This window comes from Podarcis tiliguerta, assembly GCF_965153285.1.
Source record: "Podarcis tiliguerta genome assembly, chromosome: 9".
In the NCBI taxonomy this organism is placed as follows: domain Eukaryota; kingdom Metazoa; phylum Chordata; class Lepidosauria; order Squamata; family Lacertidae; genus Podarcis; species Podarcis tiliguerta.
The window spans coordinates 70854387-70874752 of NC_139542.1; the positions used below are offsets into that span (position 1 = coordinate 70854387).

The 20366-nt window shown below is 51.0% G+C and overlaps 1 protein-coding gene across 1 annotated transcript; it reads left to right on the top strand.

Moving 5' to 3' along the window:
• The first annotated feature begins 13077 nt into the window (after window positions 1-13077).
• On the top strand, window positions 13078-14421 carry RPP25 (ribonuclease P/MRP subunit p25). Its single transcript, XM_083398043.1, has one exon. The coding sequence runs from the start codon at window positions 13193-13195 to the stop codon at window positions 13931-13933; it is 741 nt and encodes a 246-aa protein (XP_083254169.1). The 5' UTR covers window positions 13078-13192; the 3' UTR covers window positions 13934-14421.
• Window positions 14422-20366: the final 5945 nt, after the last annotated feature.

Sequence of the window (20366 nt, forward strand, 5' to 3'; positions counted from 1 at the left end):
CCCACACCTGTCGCCTGAGGTGGTCTCTTCACTTTGCCTAATACAGTGTTTCCCAACATTTTTCCAACTGTGGCCCCCTTTCAACCTTGTTTCTTTCCTGTGGGCCCCCCAAGGGCATAGCCAAGGGGGGCAGCTGCCCCCAATAAGTAAAAATAAATATATATCTGAGGTTCTGCCCCGCCCCCAGCAAAAGCCTGCTGCCCTAACAAAAATCCTGGCTAGGCCTTTGTCCCCCCCCCCCCCATCCTACCAGTAGAAAGATAGCCATTTAAATTTTTGATTGTAAATAGAACATGTTTTATTTATAATTTTTATAATTGATACAAAATACAATTACATATAATGATAGGAACATAATGAAATATAGTTAAAGCAGAAAAACAAAGGTTCATGGAGCTGGAAGGGACCCCAAGGGCCATCTTTGTATTTTTTCCCCTCTTTATTTAAAGTTTTTTATTTATACAACAAGAAAAACAAACAAACAAAAAACACAAATACCAAATTATACACAAATTACAAAAATAACCATAGACACATAATATTCTTAGCAAACAATAAAACATCTATTGGTCTTAACACTAAAGACCCAACCTCCCGTCTATTCCATACTTCAAATTCATATTACTTATTGCCAATACACATTTTTTTTATAATTAAACTTATTCTCATTAAATCTAATTTCTTATATCTACCTTACAACTATTACTGAAGTTCCTCGAATGCTGCAACAGAATTTAAACTACTATATTTATTTTTCAGATATGCTTTAAAAACCTCCCATTTAGAAACAAATTCCTGTTTTGATTTATTCTTTATTTTTTCTGATAAACCATCTAATTCAGCATATTCTGTCAGCTTTTGGGTCCAATCTTGAATAGAGGGGATTTCATTACTCTTCCATTTTGCTGCGATCAAAACTCTTGCTGCCGCCGTCGCATATAAAAAGATACCCTTCCTCTTTTGTGGAATATCCAAATCTGTTATTCCCAGGAGGTAGGCCTCTGGTTTTTTATTGAAAGAGATCTTTAGCATTTTTTGCAGTTCTGCATGTATACTCTCCCAGAATACCTGTATTTTCGTACATATCCACCACATATGGAAGAATGTTCCTGAGTCTCCGCATCTCCAACAATTACTTGATACATTTTTATACATTTTTGAAAGCTTCCATGGTGTTAGATACCATCGATGTTGCATTTTTTGAAAGTTCTCTCTAATCGTGTAACAATTTGTCAATTTCCAATTGATCTTCCATAAATTTTCCCTTTGGGCCATGGTTATTGAGTGGCCAAAATCCTGGGACCACCTCACCATTGCCACTGTTACCTCCTCCTCCTTCACTGTCCAGTCAAGGAGGAGTTGGTAAGTTTTGGAAAGAGTTTTTCTTTTAGAATTTACAAGATCAGATTCGAATCGGGAAATTTCTGTTGAGAACCCCTTTTGTTTGTCAGATTTAAAATTTTCAAATAACTGATGGTATTGGAACCAGTCTGAAATGTGGTCTCTTATTTCCTCAAAGTTTTTTAATTTTATTTGGTTATCTTCATTTTTTATTTGGTTATCTTCATTTTTTGCACTTTGTAGTACAACCACCCCATCCCACCCCAGCAATGTAGGAAACTCAGCTCAAGCATCCATGACAGATGGCCATCCAAACTCTGCTTAGAAACCTCCAAGGAAGGAAAGTCCAGAATCTTCTGAGGGAGATCCATCTTCCATGAATTAAAAAATGTAAACACTTATTTGACCCCAGTTATTTGAGACAGAGGGAGAAACCCACAGATACAGTCCAAAAGGTTCACAGGGAGCTCTGTATATACGGGAGAATTTTAAAATGCAAGTGGTCCTCACTGACCTGGTGCAAAAAGTTATTGTGCAAAAATAGTGCAAAAAGGCAGCCCTGTTTAGGGAAGCTTTTAATGTTTGATGGACTATTGCAATTTAATATTTTGTTGGAAGCCACCCAGAATGGCTGGGGAAACCCAGCGAGATGGGTGGGGTATAAGTTTGCTTGCTGTTTTGTGACCATATGGTTGGCCCTAATGAATTCATTGCCCAAGTAAGGATTTCAGAATTATTCATATAAAAAACCCAAACATGTATTATGTAACTAGAGCTGATGGGAAATATTTTTTTTGTTAAGTGAAAAATCTTGAGACAGAATATTCGAATAGGCTGCTGTGCTTTCTCTAGGGGTGGCCCTGTTTGTTGCAGCAAAGTCAACAAACGAGTATTGCAGCGCCTTAAATACTCCTTTATTTATTCTGCCATAAGCTTCCGCGGACTCCACTCCATCAGATGCAAACGGCTGGCGGAGGAGTCGGGGATAGATAATAGCTTTTAATCACTCTCTCGCCTCCATTTTAATCACCCTTCATCATCTCCTTTTCTTTAGTCTCTCCTCTTTTAAAACAATTAAGCAGTCCCCTTTCCCCCTTCTGCCCTCCCCTGCACCCCCCCACCTGCCTCCCCCTTTCCTCCCCCCTCTATATATGCATGAGCTATTTTCAGCTTTTCCTTAGCCTGCGATAAATGAGCCACTCTGTTGTCCTCCAACCAATAAGCTGACAGGGTAATGAATGGCTTTGGATGGCAATTAGTGGATGGAGTTGCTAATAATGAAATTCATTTACATTTTAAGCACCGCGGAGAGATAGGGGGAGCAGCCAGGCTCTGTGTCATTAGCAGCAAGCAGCGCCCCCCCGCCCCCCGCGCGCCCATTGCTAGCCCGGGGGTGGGCGAGCTCCCTACCAATCTGCTTCAGCGAGGCGGAAACTGTTTAACATGATTGCACCTCGTCGTCCTCATTTAGGAGGCAGCAATAAGAAGAGTTTGTTAAGCGGGAGATTAGATGCCAAACATTGCCTTGGATTTCAATATCCAATCAACCCTGCGCGGTAGAGATGGCCAACGAGAGACACGCTGCCCTTGGGGGGGGCGGGGGGGCTAGGAGTTGCTTTTATTCTATCCATTAGAAGGCTGGGAGGGTGATGGGTGTTCGTCTTCAGCTTGGGGGTGGGAAAGCTCCCAGAGTGGTTTACATGTTAGATTTATGTTGTGAACTGCCCTGTGGGTGGTATACAAATTACATCATTATAAACAAAACAAAACAAAACAAAACAACAACACTCAGCAATAATACCATCCTTGCCCTCAGGTGTTGTTGTTTAGTCGTTTAGTCGTGTCCGCCTCTTCGTGACCCCATGGACCAGAGCACGCCAGGCACTCCTGTCTTCCACTGCCTCCCGCAGTTTGGTCAAACTCATGCTGGTAGCTTCGAGAACACCGTCCAACCATCTCGTCCTCTGTCGTCCCCTTCTCCTTGTGCCCTCCATCTTTCCCAACATCAGGGTCTTTTCCAGAGAGTCTTCTCTTCTCATGATGTGGCCAAAGTATTGGAGCCTCAGCTTCACGATCTGTCCTTCCAGTGAGCACTCAGGGCTGATTTCCTTAAGAATGGAGAGGTTTGATCTTCTTGCAGTCCATGGGACTCTCAAGAGTCTCCTCCAGCACCAGAATTCAAAAGCATCAATTCTTTGGCGATCAGCCTTCTTGATGGTCCAGCTCTCACTTCCATACATCACTATTGATGTAAACTACTGTTCCTATTGAGGAGTAAAATACTGTTCCTGGGGTTTCTGGCGGGGGGGGGGGGGAATGAGTGAGGAAAGTGCTTTGGCGTGCAAAAGTGCAAAGTGCGCCTGCTAGCCTTTCCAGCCCAGTGCAGGAGGGGAATGAACTTTTTGCAGTTGTTTCTTCTTTGGCCAAAGGACAGGGTCAGGTTGGTTTCCCCACTGGTCATGATGGAAGAATAGAACACACACATAAAAATGTTAATACAAAATGTGTCAGGCTCAAAAAGACATTTCTCCTAATAAAAGAAAAGGGTGTGTTGCAAAAGAGAATAAAAGGGTTCACTTTCATTGTGACTGTTTTGTACTTCATTGGGCAAAAAATAATCCATTAACTTTCATGTATAATCTTGAGTTTGTGGTGCTTTGTGCTTGCATCAGCTTTGCCCACTGGGGTTGCAAAATTGAACCCAGGTTAACTCGCCACTTTATCTGGGGTGGGGAAATCAACCATTTTTTTGAAAGCTTTTTGGGAAAGAAGTCGATTCCACACACCTTGAGCAAATTAGTTTCTTGGGGGAGGAATGAATTATTAGTATCCCTGCTCAGGATGCCTAAGAAATGCAGCGCATTGTGGCAAAGCAAAGCCCTGAACACCCCTGTCACTGTTTTTTAATGCCTTATCAAGATCCTCATCTCCTCGGCTTGCCATAAACTTGAAGCACCCACTTAATGAGACACACACACAGGCCTTGCTTGTCAGGCTTTCGTTCTGCGCCAATACGTTCTCTGAATGACTGCCAGCTCCCTGCCTGTTTTGTTCCCCAGCTCTTTCTAGCCTGAAGAGGATCTTCAAGAAAAGAAGCACTTGCCATGCATAAACTTAATCCACCTCAGCTTGTCTGCCAAAGAAGCTGAGCCAAGGTATTCTTCTTGCAAACAAATGCCTAGAAACCACAGAATCATAGAAGTCAGGAAGCAACCCATTCAGATCATTGAGTCCAATCCCTACCTTTTAATACACATAGTTTGTTAGTTTTCAAAATTATGCAGCTAAAAAGGCACATTAACAAATTATAATAATATATCCCAGTAATTCCTCCCTCCCCCTGAAGTGGGAATATGGTCACATTTTTAATGAAAGATTCTGTTGCAAAGTTGCGTGTGTCACACTGCAAGATTATCAATTGAGAAGGTAATTCTACAAAGTCACCCGTGTCTTGTTCACTCCTCAGAGTTTTCAGGTGTTTAGGAAGCTTTTCTGAATGGAGGTCTCATTCTTGGAGGCCATCAGAGTAGTTGAAGATTATGGAAGGGTAGCAAGACTGACTACCAGCAACACAGAATCTGAAGCAGTGCACCTGAACACCCCCATTGATGTACAGTTGAGAATACAGGCTCATTAAAATATTGGATGTATTCATTTCAAAGTCTTGGACCAAAGTGCAACAATTAAATTTCAGTTCCCTATGAAGAGATATCAGGAGAGATTTTAAGACCTGGTCAAAGACAAATATGTCATGGTTGGGCAGAGTGTTGCCTGTAAAAATAATGCTGTTGCAGAGATTCAACTTTTTTGTTCCAAGTTTTTCCTATCTTCATCCCCTTGGAGCTTCTAGCATTTAATGGACATGATTAGTGCAGTCTGTTTTCAGTCTTTGTTCCTTATGGTCAATAAAAAAATGTGTGCATGGCATTTTTAAAAAAGCAATAAAGGAAGGAAGGAAGGAAGGAAGGAAGGAAGGAAGGAAGGAAGGAAGGAAGGAAGGATGGATATGGCAATAACATATTCCTAACAGGTGGTCAACTGGTGGCCAAAACTGGAAGAGGAGGGGCATATCCTTCATATGGTTCATTTCATCTTCAACCCAACTACCAATCCACCAGGTCACTTGCCCCATTTGAAAATCTGGTTTTGAATTTGACCCTGAAAACCAAAAAGATGTCTCCAGTTTTTTACAAACTCATTAGTGATATTCAAACAAGATGCAATGATTCTTTAAAGCAAATGTGAGAATTTGATCTGGGGATTGAGGCTGAGCAGAGCGGTTGATGTAATAGGTGGGCTAAAAAAACGTTGTTACCAATCTCCACAAAATTCAAAAACAGCACCTTTAAAATCTGACATCTTTAAAAGCCTGCTGGAATAATAAGTTAGTGCCAGAAGTTCCACAGGGAGCAGCCCTGCCTGATCTCTAGTGGCGCTGGCACAAAACTGCGCCCACCATTCTGAACGCAGCAGGGCTCCAGGTGGATCTGAGCTATGTATCCATTCCAAGCCACGGGGGACCACTCAGAGTGACTCCTCTGAAGACTGAAGGGATCAGGAGGTCCCTGAAGTATCCTGGACCAGAGTTGTTAGGAGTCTTACAAATTACTACCAAAACCTTGGATGTGGCCAGAGCAAGCTGTTGAGAACCAGAGGTTTGTGCTGTCCCCATCACTAGTCTGGCCACAGCATTTTGGACCAGGCCCAAGGGGATCCCCACACAGAGTGCATTGCAACAATTGAGTCTTGAGGTTACTTGATGGACTGTGGTCTGGCTCTTTTAACCTTACACATAGGCTTCACTTCAGCCAGAATTCAACAGCTGCTTCGCTGCCTGTCCACAGCTATGATGGCCATCTGCTGAGATTCCTACACTGCAGAGGATTGTCCTAGATGATGCTTGGGGTCCTTTCCAACTCTACAACTCTATCATTCTGTGATGGAAGGCTGGACTTCCCTTGTCAGAGTGTGCAGGTTCCAGGCAGCTGGGAATTAAATTGGAACGGCGTGTGCACATGCACCTCCCATTCTGCCCAAGCATGCAAGAATTAGCAAGGCAACCAATGCAGTTTGGCAGGGTGGTGCGGGGGCAGAGAGGAATCAGATATCAAGCAAATCAGTCAAGCTGGGCATTATTCGGAGGGGCAGAAATACTCTGTGCTTGTTAGCCATTTGCTGCTCTCTCACAACCCGTTTCGATTTAAATCCTTCTGTTTCAAGCAGACATGGGTAGCCTGCCATTCTGCAGCTATTAATAATAATAATAATTTATTATTTGTACCCCGCCCATCTGGCTGGGTTTCCCCAGCCACTCTGGGTGGCTTCCAACAAAGATGAAAAATACACTAAAATGTCACATATTAAAAACTTCCCTGAACAGGGCTGCCTTCAGATGTCTTCTGAATGTCAGGTAGTTGTTTAGCACTTTGACATCTGATGGGAGGGTGTTCCACAGGGCGGGCGCCACTACCGAGAAGGCCCTCTGCCTGGTTCCCTGTAGCTTTGCTTCTCGCAATGAGGGAACCGTCAGAAGGCCCTCGGAGCTGGACCTCAGCATCCGGGCTGAACGATGGGGATGGAGACGCTCCTTCAGGTATACTGGACCAAGGCCGTTTAGGGCTTTAAAGGTCAGCACCAACACTTTGAATTGTGCTCGGAAACGTACTGGGAGCCAATGTAGATCTTTCAAGACCGGAGTTATGTGGTCTTGGTGACTGCTCCCAGTCACCAGTCTAGCTGCCACATTCTGGATTAGTTGTAGTTTCCGGGTCACCTTCAAAGGTAGCCCCACGTAGAGCGCATGGCAGTAGTCCAAGCGGGAGATAACCAGAGCATGCACCACTTGGATTCCAAGTGGATTATTGGATTCCATCTCCCAGGCAGCATGGGGAACGGTCACTACAGCCAGTGAGCAAGTGGGCAGAGGCATCGAGTGCTCCTCCTTTTCACCCCAGTCTTGTCTGAGTCAACATGGGAGGCAGGTGAGCATAAGCAGGTTGCAATGGGGAAGCTGAGGAGTCCAGTGCCAGTCCCCTGCCCCATGCCTGCCCACTGAGATGCCAACTCTCAACAGATGCCTGACCATGCCGACACTTGATGCAGACCCTTCTTAGGAGTAAGTCTCATGAACATAGCAAAGCTTACTTGGGAGCTGGCTGCATTTGTTGCAGGAGGGAGATACTTACTGCCCCTGTGCTGCTGCCATTCCAAAGGGAAAGAGCCTTAGCTCAGAGGCAGAACATCTGCTCTGAGTGCAGAAGGTGCCAGGCAATGCTGAGCTAGTTGGACCAGTGGCCACACTCAACATCAGGAGCTCTCAATGTTCCTAAGTAATAAGAGACTTATTCAGCAAGACAGAGAAGGTTGGGAGATTGCAGTGATGCTCTGAGCTCCAGCCCCATGGAAGAGTGAGGCAAACCTTATGTCAAGGTTTGGGTTCCAGCCGTACCCAGAGTGAAGCAAGCTGTTCTACCAAGACAAGGTGCTCCAGGGCATCCGTCAATGAAAGATCCACCCAAACTCCCCATCCTCCCTTGAAACCATTTGAAAATACAGATGGGAAGACTATAATTATCTCATAGGAGCACAAACAATTTCCATACTAATGCAGCGCCAAAGCCAAGTCTTTAAGTTCCCCTCAAAAGCATCAGCCTCCTGAACCATATTATCACATCCAAGAATGAGCCACAGGGATAATCCCTGCAGCATGATGCTTCTTGGCTCCCGGTGCCTGGGCTGGGCAAAACACAGCTTGATGTTCCAGCCCAGTGCATAGCATGCTTCCGACTGAAGCAAAGCACTGGGATTTTGCTCTTTAATGTGCTGGTGGAATCTCTGTGTTTCTTGGGACAGGAACTGCACAGCATTGGAAGGGAGCATGTTGTGCTGCTCATCCCATTTCTCCAAGGGGTGAGAGGTTTCAGCAATTACCCAGATTTTGTTTCTCCTGGGAGGAGGTCACTGGAGGAATCTGTGCATTTGGTAGTACTTGTGTTCATTTACAAATATACAGGTTGAACATAGGTAGGGAATGGCCGTGGTAGTTGTCTTGAATATCAGAGCAGTGTACCTCTAAATACCAGTTTCTGGAAACCAGAGAAGGGGAGAGCGCTGTAGCACTTGGGTCCTGCTTGCATCTGGTTGTCCATGGTGAGAACAGGGTCCTGGACTGGATGTGCCTTTGGTCTGATCCAGCAGGGCTCTTCCTTTGTTGTTTACACACTGCAAGAGATAACCAGAGTCTGCTGCTCCCACATCAAGTCTCTAGAGAGATGGCTGGCAATGTCCTTGGGTACTTACAGAGCCCAAGCTCCTTTTGGTGTCCTTCTCAGTTGACAGGAGGAGCTGTCTGAGTCCGGTGCTGCTGTGTCACCAGCTGGGGAATTGGACCAGGTTCTTAGTGCTGGAGAGTCCATATATTCTAAAGCTGATGGCTCAGAGCCCATGAGATATGAGGTCATCAATCCAGAACCTGCAAAGCCTGAGCTGTGACCATTACAGATGCTGCCCCCTGAGCTTGACTCACCATTGGAATTAAGTCCATCATGCACTACCGTGCCCTGGGGAGGCTGGTCCATATGAGTGAATGGGGTACCTCAGTTTGCCCTCACCTGTCCTCCTTTTTACTTACCACCAGTCCAGGGGACGACAGCGTCCTCCTCCTTGTCTCAGGTCCCCAGCCCTGATCTGTATCTATTGCTGAAAAACAATCATCTATCTGACGCAGGTGGCGCTGTGGTCTAAACCACTGAGCCTCTTGGGCTTACAAATCAGAAGGTCGGCAGTTCGAATCCCCGTGACGGGGTGAATTTCTGTAGCTCGGTCCCTGCTCCTGCCAACCTAGCAGTTGGAAAGCACATCAAAGTGCAAGTAGATAAATAGGTACCGCTCTGGCGGGAAGGTAGATGGCATTTCCGTGTGCTGCTTTGGTTCACCAGAAGCGGCTTAGTCATGCTGGCCACATGACCCGGAAGCTGTATGCAGGCTCCCTCAGCCAATAAAGCAAGATGAGCGCCGCAACCCCAGAGTCGTTCACGACTGGACCTAACGGTCAGGGGTCCCTTTACCTTTTTATCTGCCCAGGACTGGCCCAAGATATGTTGGTACCTGAGGTGACCCACAAAATTGTGCCCCCATCCTGCCTGGGAAGAAGAGATGAGTGAAGATCTACATCAAGGGTGAGAGGAGACCAGCAGTGCCTCCTATTTGCCAAGAGTAGAGGTGGCATGGGGTAGGGGGCTGCTGAGGAGGTGGCAGATCCAGCCTCCAAGGAGCATGCCACAGCTGTCCCTGCCACCAGGGTAGCAGCACTGGGTGATGCATTCTGAAATATACTCAGAGTCGCAAAGTGATTTCATGCTCTTTATTCAGCTCATAGTGGTGAGGAGGAATGAATGAATGTCCCCTCAAAGTATCTGCTTTATATACATTATTTACACAATGGGCTGCACATGATTGGCTAATTCCGGAATTCTACTGTAAGCCAATCAGGTTGTGGATTTACTTCTATCTGGAGCATGATTGGGTGGTTCCTGCCAACCAATCATACTGCTGCATTGTTCTAGGACCACTCAGACTGCTGCATTCTGAATCCTATTGTTCTAGGACCAATCAAACTGCTGCCTTTTGGATCCTATTGTTCTAGGACCAATCAGACTGCTGCCTTTTGGATCCTATTGTTCTAGGACCAATCAGACTGCTGCAGTTTGGATCCTATTCAACTCAGTACATAACACATTCCTTGGAAGCCAGATCTGCTACCTCTGTGGAACCTGCTGCCCTACCTTGCCTCATGGGTTGGGCAGCCCTGCATCTGTCTATACGTTGTCCACAGTTCAACCCATACTGTGGCACCTGCAGGGTGTGGGATTGCAGTCTTGTGCGGCACGGGCTGTTTGCATTCATGCACAGGCCTTTCCGTGGATGTATGCTAGAGACAAGACGCTTCCATTCCCCACTCTAAGATTAAACTTCCCGACAGCCCAGGGAAGGAGTTGAGCACTAAAAGAATGATAAGACTTGCAACTCACACTGCTAACAGCATTTTAACAAGGCAACTCCAAAAGCCAAAAGAAAAACAGGCGTGGTGATTTGACAGTCACAGGAACCACCAGAGAGAACGTAAGAAGGTTAAAAAAGCTCTGCTGGATCAGGCCAAAGGGGGCCCGTCTAGTCCAGCATCCTGTTTTCACAGTGGCCAACCAGATGCAAGCAGGACAAAAGCCCTCTGCCCTCCTGTGGTTTCCAGCAAATGATATACCGGTAATTAAGAAGAAGAAGAGGAGTTTGGATTTGATATCCCGCTTTATCACTACCCTAAGGAGTCTCAAAACAGCTAACATTCTCCTTTCCCTTCCTCCCCCACAACAAACACTCTGTGAGGTGAGTGGGGCTGAGAGACTTCAGAGAAGTGTGACTGGCCCAAGGTCACCCAGCAGCTACATGTGGAGGAAGCGAACCCGGTTCCCCAGATTACAAGTCCACTGCTCTCAACCACTACACCATGCTGGCTCTACTGGAACTGCCCTTAGTGAAATAAGAGCCAGCTGGAGTCTACGTGACAGAGCGTTCACCAGCCTTGCTGCCAGGCCTCATCTGGAAAACCCTAAATTCCACCCAGGTTCTTGACAAACCAGTGTCAGAAAGATTTGCAATCTACCACAGGCATAAAAACAATCCGTGAGCCTGATGTGGTCGAGATCTCAATTGCAAATCAATACTTGCAACAGTTTTGCCATTTTTCAGCTGTTTCTTATCAGCCTGCGGTGTTTCCGACTTGCAAGCCAGCAGAGAGGTTTTCTACATACAATGGATTTCTATTCTACAATGTTCACCAGCTTTTTTGGGGGGGGGGGAATGGGGGAGGGAATGCCTAATAGTTAGTGTAGCAAGTAGCTCTTGAGAAAGCTCCCCTCTTTTTAAAAGTAATAGTGAAATTAATGAAAAGTAGATTAAGTGACAAAGACTGAAAAATCTTCAGATGTGGTTGATGGAAGTGCAAAACATTTCATAAGATAAGAAAATACAGTGCTACCTCTGGTAAGAACTTAATTTGTTCCGGAGGTCTGTTCTTAACCTGAAACTGTTCTTAACCTGAAGCTAATGGGGCCTCCCACTGCTGCAGCCGCGCGATTTCTGTTCTCATCCTGAAGCAAAGTTCTGAACCTGATGTACTATTTCTGGGTTAGCGGAGCCTGTAACCTGAAGCGTTTGTAACCTGAGGTATTTGTAACCCAAGGTACCACTGTATGTCGTATGACTTTTGGAAACTTTATGAAAAAACTACATATATATATATGAGAGAAAGCTCCCCTCTTTGGCCCAACCCTTCTTTTAAAGACCACATAAGCCATTGGCTATCTCTATATCACATGGCAGATTGTTCCACAGATCCATTAGGGGCTGTGTCACCAGGGGCTTCCTTTTGACTCTACCTTGTCCATATTCTCTTGCCTCCTGCTTATTATTTACCAACTTTCTGTCATGTCCTCCGTGTCTTTTGGTCAGCTATCGCCTTAGAACCTAAAGAGTCTCTGAGAAGCTACAGAGGCCTCGCTCAACAGGAGAACACTTGCTTTGCATGCGGAGCCCAAGTTGAACCCCTAGGGCTGCCAGGGACAGCGAAAAGCTCCCTGTCTGGAACCCTGGGTTGCTGCACTGCCACTCGGGGTAGACCAGGGGAGGGGAGCCTTCCGTGAGGAGGGCAAAGGTGGCCCTCCCAGCCTTTCCATCTGGCCCTCGGGACTCTGCCCTCCCCCTCCCCAGGCCACACCCCTGAGTGGCCCTACTTGCTCCCTCCCTGAGCGTTTCAAGCAGTTATATTGGTTGTCCCTGGCCCTGCCCACCGCCGCTATGTGGCCCCCGGAAGGCTCTCCAGGAGGGGATGCGGCCCTCGACAGAAAAATGCTCCCTGTGCTGCAGACTCGGCACCATGCCGCTCGCGGGCCACCTGTCCCGAAACCCCACTTATGGGTCTCAGCCTGCTGGTCAAGTGGACAGGGAGAAGGGGGGGCTCTTTCCAGTCCGGAGTCGAGCCAACTGAGCCCCGCAGTGGCCAGAGTCCCTGTCCCCGGAAAAGTCACTCCGGGACCTCTGCCTGCCCGCCGCCTGGCTGCGCTCTGGGCGGCCCCCGGGGAGCCGCTCTCCCGCTCAGCCCCGGTGGAGGCGGAGGGAAGCGGAGGCGGGAAGCAGCCGCGGAGCCGCCTCAGCCCCAGCAGCTGCCTGCACTTTGCTGACACGAGCGATTCCGAGTTGACGGCGCGCCCGTCCTTGAGGCAGCAGAGGCGGCGGCGGGCGGCGAGCGCGGCAGGCGGGAGGCGGGCCGGGTTCGCTTTAAGGGGGCCGGACGCGGAGGGAGAGCCCGGGAGCAGCTCCGGCCGGCCTCGCTCGCTGCCAAAGAGGAAACGGGAGGAAAGTCCGGCGCGGGAAAGCCAAGCGGCGCGGGAGAGGACGCCCGGACGCCGGGGCCGCGCTGAGCAGGGCGCGGGGCTCCCCCTTTGCTCTCCTGCACCCCTCCGGGGGCTCCGGGCGCCCCATTGAGCCGAAGTCCAGCTGCAGGGGCCAGCGAGCCGAGATCCAGCCCGGCCAGCGCTGCTGCGGTCTCTCCTGGACGGCGCGCCCGTCCCGCGAGCCTGGCTTGGGGCATTTCTCGTCTGTGCTGCCCTGGAACGTGGCTCAGTGGTTAGAGCGCCTGCTCAACGCTCAAGAGGTCCCCGGTTCTGTCCCTGGGCACCTCCCGAAACTCCGGAGAGCCGCTGCCGGCCAGTGTGAGCAGCACTGCGCTAGATGGACCCAGGGCCAGCTTGGTCTAAGGCACCTTCCCGCCAGCCAGAGGCACCGGGTTCTCTGCGAGATGCACCCAGGAAACCCGGAGGTTGTGGGACCCTCATCCCTCGCCGCCGTGCCCCAGACGGTGGCTTCTGGGGGAACCGAGCCCATCGCCCCCCAGCAGTCCAGGATGGAGAACTTCAGGAAGGTCAAGACGTCGGAGGAAGAAAGCCCGCTGCCCTTCGTGGGTCTCCCCTCGGACGTGATTGAGATGAAGGTGAAGGAGGGCAGCAAGATCCGGAACCTGATGGGCTTCGCCATGGGCAGGGTGGCGCGCGAGGACACCCGGCAGATCGTCTTCAGCGGCTGCGGCCGGGCTGTCACCAAGACCATCACCTGCGTGGAGATCATGAAGAGGAAGGTGGGCGGCCTCCACCAGGTCACCAAAGTGCAATACAGGACTCTCCTGGAGGTCTGGGAGAACAAGGCAGCCCGGCCGGAGGGGGGCCCCGTGGAACATCTCACCGTCCACAAGAACGTGCCCTCCATCTGCATCCTGCTCTCCAAGGACCCCCTGGATCCCAGCCAGATGGGCTATCAGCCCCCGGATCTCCCCGGCGGCCTGTGGGGGGGCCAGGGGGGCAGCCAAGAGGACAGGTCCAGCACCGCCCCGACGGGAAGGAAGAGGAGGCTGGCACCGCCCCACGAGGAGGAGAACCCGCGGAACAAGAAGGCTCAGGCACCGGAGATCCAGGACGACTCGGGGGCCCTGGAGGGTTGTGGACACGGACGGCATTCCTGCCCTACTTGCCTTGAGCAGCTGTGAGAAAAGCCAAGCCTTATATGCAGACTGAGGGACAGAGAGAGGCTGGGCGCATTCCGGATTTGCAGGTGCTTCGTAACCAATGAAAGGGGTGATGGAGCGGGGGCTGCCTTTGCCAACGGTCTTGTGTTGGGTTATAGATGTCCCCCACAGCCGCCTCAAATCCTGCCAACTGAGGTTGGGTGGAGCAAAGGATTCTGCTCCATATACCAGGCAATCAAAGGGTGGTCCATTCAGACAGGCCACAGAGTGTGGAAAACAGCCCAGGAGAGAGGAAGACACGGTTTGGGTGTTGACTGCACGCAGGATGTTTTCACACGCCAGGTGAAGTGGAGGACTCAGGACGTGGGTTGCTCAAAACCACTGACAGCACCTACCTGTGGCCCGTTGCTGGGGTGTGTGGGATGTGTGTTAAAGGTCCCAATAAGAGGCAAAGGCGTTGGCTGTAAACCTGAGAATGGAAACATATTGCTCTATCCAGGACTGTGTGTGTGTGTGTGTGTGTGTGTGTGTGTGTGTGTTTTAAATGGTCTTATGATCAGGGCCATGGTTTCTGTGCCCCTTCCCCTACCCCTTTTAAACTTAAAAGATTGCATTGCTTCCAGGAAGTTTTCCCTCTGAAAGTTGACTTAAATTTGCATCTCTGCCTATAGATTTGCATATGCACATTTTAGGAAAGTATATGCTGTTGCCTGAGTCTTGTAAGGTCTTAGCAGCCCCCATGCTTATCGTCGCTTTCTAATGAAGTAGGTGGGTGCCCTCGTATTGGAGAGGGCTGAATCCTCTCATATCTGTTCTGTTTTGTAAGAGTTTCTCTGTTTTATTGAAGCTGGAGGTGAATCAGAGGAGACATTCCGAAAAGAAAAAGGGGGAAAGCATGACTTGGAGAAAACGGGCAGAAGATTTTTCTCTCTTTTCCATCACACTGGGACTCAGGGTCACCCAGCAAAATTGGCTGGGCGTGGATTTGAGACAGACAGGAGCAAGAACTGCTTCACACAGCACAGAACGGATGTCTGGAATTTTCCACCCCCAGCAGCATAAGTGGCCTGAAAGAAGGATTGGGCACATTTGTGGAGGGCAGGATGCCACTGAAATGCCAGCTTGGGGGGGGAGGAGGAGCAGATGAGCAGACCAGTGCAGCCTTCATGGTGTGCGGGTGGCCTTTTGTGTGTGCCTCTTAGCAGCCCATGTGGAAAACTAGATTGGTGTGTGGCTTGGTCAGTATGGCATCACACCTCAACAGGGGTCTCACTGCCAAGACCCCCTGGCAGTGGCGTAGCATGGGTTGTCAGCACCCGGGGCAAGGCAAGTAATTTGCGCCCCCCCCCCGCTGCACTGTCCCTCCCCCAGATAGTCCCTCGCTCTCTCTCCGCACCGCACGCCTGGCACCCTCCCCTCCACAGTGGGCGGCGACCCGGCGGCTCAGATCGGATTCGCACAGCCAGCACTGCAGTGAGAGAGAGTGAGTGAGCCAGGTAGGGGCAGAGAGCTGCGAGTGCGAGCGCCCCCCCCAGATGTTGCGCCCGGTGCAGCCGGCCCCCCCTGCACCCCCCATGCTACGCCACTTCCCCCTGGACCTGCTAAAGTGGGAAGATGAACTCAATGAGTGAGGGGGGCCCACAGGAGCAGTCTTGTCCAAGGGTCCTCCAAAGCCTGGAGCAAACAGATTGGATCAGGCCCATCCAGCAGAGCTCTTCTTAAGTCGGTAGTCCTGTTTCTAAGGTGTCCCTCTATCAGCTGCTAGGAGGTTCTCCTTATCAGTGGCGTAGCGTGGGTTGTCAGCACCCGGGGCAAGGCAAGTAATTTGCGCCCCCTAACCCGTGGATTTTAGCAGGGGGCAGAGAGCTGCGAGCGCCCCCCCCCCAGATGTTGCGACCAGTGCGGCCGGCCCCCCCTGCACCCCCCATGCTATGCCACTGCTCCTTATATCAATCCTGAGAGGTACATGATCGCAGGGGGCTGGGGGGGGAATATAATGTTGGGTCTCTCTGCTCCTCCTGCCCTTGTGAAATCTTTCCTTCTGACTCTCTCTGGAACAGTTGCAGCCCTCCTACAGCTTCTGTATGGAGCATTATCTTCCTGGCTGGATAAAAAGAAATCTTGCTTCTCGGCCAGGAATGGGTGGGGGGGGTAGAAGAGGCTGTGCAAAGCAGGCAGTTCTGTATCTCTTCAACACTTTGCAATGAGGTTGCTCTTATCAGACACTTTGTAGAACACAAAACTCATTGCAATGGATTTATTCCTTTCCGGAGCTCAGAAGGTGCAGGTTAAGTTGTATTGATTCAGAGTGGGATCATTGTAACTAAAGAATGCTTTTGTCTCATTCCACCGCCTCCAAATTGCAGTGGGTCCTTCTTTCTTTCTTTTTCTGCTACATAATGTATTTCTTGAGAACAAGGATCTATATGGGCATTTTCCCCCCTCAAGGAATGACTTGATTATTGTATCTTTTTGCCAGGAACACATCACTGTTGAAGACCTATGCAACATAGTTCTAGAAAGCAAGAGAGAGCTCTGTTAAAACTAAACATCCATTCTAGTCAGTGCAGGCTTTTCATTAGCTTTGTACAGTCATACCTCGGGTTACAGATGCTTTGGGTTGCACAATTTCAGGTTGCGCATCGTGCCGAACCCTGGAAGTACCGGAATGGGTTACTTCTGGGTTTTGGTGCTTGCGCATGTGCAGACGTGCTAAATCATGCTTTGCGCATGTGCAAAAGTGCCGAATCATTACTCACACGTGCGTAGATGCGGCGCTGCAGGTTGTGGACACTGTGGGTTGCAAATGTGCTTCCCGCCGGGATCACGTTTGCAATCCAAGCATCCACTGTATAGATAACCACATTAAAAAAAACAACAACCTACTTTTCAGGTAAGGTTTTAAAATAAGTTTACAAGGTATGATATGGATGCATGCCATCCCAATCTCTGAGCAGTGTGAGTTTCCAGGCACTCACCCAGGGTTTGTGTTTCCTTTGGAATGAGGCCCAGAGGAGACTGTGGTGTCTTTAGGATATACAGTTTATTTACACATATTTACAACCTGAGTCTAGATGGAGGGGTTTACAGCATTAACACCCCAATATTGTCTTGCTTCTCCTGTAGCCACAACCTTGGATTCAAGCAGAAATCAGCCATTGCTCTGACCTTCTGGCTTCCCAGTCTGCTTTGCGCTTCCAGCTTCTAGCTCACATAACTCAACTCTCTCCTCTGGCCTTTGTCAAGTTGAGGGAAGGAGATCCTCCAATTTTTCATCTGGCACAGAGCCACTTCCTTTGTGTGCTGGTCCCGGGGGTAAGGTACCTTGGGTGTAGCAGAGTCCACACGAAGAGGGGCAAGGTCCGAGGCAGAGTGCCGGGCGGTGAACAGGAACGCTGGAACAGGAGGCTGTGCAGGGAACAGGAACACCGGATGGTCGGGGACAGGAGGCCGAGCAGGGAACAGGAGTACCGGATAGTCAGGAACAGGAGGCCGAGCAGGGATCAGGAACGCAGGAAGGTCCGAAGCCAACAACGACGTTGCTCCCGCAACCTGGGACCGGGCTGACTGGGCTTTTATCCTCTTCTAAGGCCAGGGGCGGTCCCGGCCCCCAGGAGCCCCGCCTCCTCTGGCCTTAAGGCGAGCACTCCTCCTGGGGGCAACCAGTTCCCTTCGCCTCTCTGCTCTAAACCTCTGCAGATCAGGAGAGGCCGAAGGGTTACTGGGCCCTGGAGGAGGCTCACCTGTGGCCACTGAGTCGTCAAGCCTCTCTGGGGCCAGAAGGGCTTCACCTGGGGCCAGCTCCTGATGCACTGCCACAGGTGCAGGCTCTTCAGCATCTAGGCCTTGCCCCAGTTCAGCCGGCCCTGGAGGCGGGGACTCCTGTGCAGGCCGGGATTCCTCTGTTTCATCCTCCGAATCGGAATCCCAGGCCATCACACCATCCCCCCTCCCAGGCCCCCCCCTCAACCGAGGGTCCGGACCCGGCTTGCCGGGGTACGTCGCATGGAACTCTCGGAGGCAGGCAGGTGCGTGGACGTTGGCCGCAGGTTCCCAGGAACGGTCCTCCGGTCCGTACCCCTTCCAGTCAATGAGATACTGCAGCTTTCCCCTGCGGTATCGGGAGTCCAGGATGCGTTCCACCTCGTACTCAGGCTCTCCCCGAACCAACACTGGCTGCGGTCGGGGACGGTTCGGGTGGAACTCGTCGGGTGGGGCCACCGGACTCAAAAGGGACCTGTGGAAGACCGGGTGAACCTTCAGGGTTGCGGGTAACCGGAGACGAAATGCCACAGGAGAGACTTGGTCTACGATAGGGAACGGGCCGGTGAAGCGGGCGTCCAACTTCCGCGAAGGTCGAGAGGGGTGGAGGTGGCGAGTGGAGAGCCAAACCAGGTCACCGACGCGAAGTTCCGGCCCCACCTGGCGGTGGCGGTCGGCCTGGGCCTTGTACGCTTCCTTGGCCTGGTGCAGTTGCTCCACCAAAAGCTGTTGCTGGGACTGGAGCTCTTGAAGCCACTCCGTCACCGCCGGGACTGCGGATATCGGCAGCACCTCTGGAAACAGCCGTGGATGATAACCATAACTGGCCTGGAACGGGGTCTGCTGGGTGGACGCATTCACCGCGTTATTGTAGGCGAACTCCGCCAATGCCAGGTGGTCGACCCAGTCATCCTGCTGGTAGCTGCAGTAACACCGGAGGTACTGCTCCAGCACCGCGTTCGCCCGTTCCGTCTGGCCATCGGTCTGTGGGTGATAGGCTGACGAGAGGCAGACCTCCGTCCCGAGGGTCTGGTGTAGTGCTTGCCAGAACCGGGATGTGAACTGAACGCCCCGGTCGGACACCACGCGCTCAGGTAGGCCATGCAGGCGGAAGACATGCTGAAGGTACAGCTGAGCAGTTTCCTTGGCTGTGGGTACAGATGGACAGGGAGCGCAGTGCACCATCTTGGTGAAATGGTCGGAGAAAACCAGAAGGCAGGTACAGCCACGAGACGAGGGTAAGTCCACTACAAAGTCCAACGAAACCGTGTGCCAAGGGTGCGGTGGAACTGGCAATGGCTGAAGTAGGCCGGGGGGTCGCCCGGTAGGTCCCTTAGCGCGCCGGCAGACATCACAACCAGCAACGTAGCGAGCCACGTCAGCCTTCAGGCGGGGCCACCAAAACTCTCGACTGACCAGATGGGTGGTCCGATACCGTCCAAAGTGCCCCGCTGCTGGGGCATCATGGGCCATCCGGAGAACCTCCAGCCGTAGTGGCCCTGGCGGGATGTACAGACGACCGTGGTGCAGCAGAAGGCCCTGATGCAGGACCAGCCCCGGATATTGTGGGCTGGACCCTTCAGCCAGCTCCCGGAGTCGTTCCTGGGCCCAAGCGTCGACCCGCTGCTGTTCCCGCACCCGAACCTGCAGTGGCTGCGCCTCCTGGGTGGCCAGGAATGCAGCCGGAGGTAGGATCGTGGTGGGTTCTGCTTGCTGTACCGTGTCTGCGTTGTCTTCAGGTTTCCGGGACAGGGCATCCGCCTTCTGATTCTGAGAGCTAGGGATGTAGCGGATCCGGAACTGGAACCGGGAAAAGAACAACGCCCACCGGATCTGTCTTTGGTTCAGCTTGCGGGTGGTCTGGAGGTACTCCAGGTTCCGGTGGTCGGTTCTCACCTCCACCGGATGTCGTGCCCCCTCAAGATGGTGGCGCCAGACCTCAAAGGCTACCTTGATGGCCAGTAGTTCCCGCTCCCACACAGTATAGTTACGCTCCGCTGGTAGGAGCTGGCGGGAATAGAAGGCACAGGGTAAGAGTGGCGCTTCAGGACCAATCTGTTGAGACAAGACGGCACCGAGAGCCGTACTGGAAGCGTCGGTCTCCACCACAAAGGGTCGAGAGGGGTCAGGATGTTGTAAGATTGGTGCCCTCTGGAAACAGGCCTTCAACCCCTGAAACGCCTCCTCTGCCTCCTTGTCCCAGGAAAACGGCGTCTTTGGGCGCAGTAGCCGGGTCAACGGGGTGGTGCGATGAGCATAATCAGCGATGAAGGTCCGGTAGTAATTGGCGAACCCCAGGAAACGCTGTAGGTCCTTGCGGTTCCGGGGTGCCGCCCATTCTTGAACCGCTGTCACCTTCCCCGGGTCCATTTGCACCCCATCTGGAGAGAGCCGGTGACCAAGGAAGTCCACAGTCCGCTGATGGAACTCGCACTTGCTGAGCTTTGCGTACAAACGGTGCTCACGCAAGCGCTGCAGCACGGTCCGGACATGTCCCTCATGGCGGGCCGGGTCACGGGAGTAAATCAGTATGTCATCCAAATACACCACCACGTACTTGTCTAACAAGTCCTGAAACACGTGGTTGATGTAGCGTTGAAACACAGCAGGCGCGTTGCACAAACCGAAAGGCATAACCAAATATTCGAACTGCCCGTACCGGGTCCCAAACGCTGTCTTCCACTCATCCCCG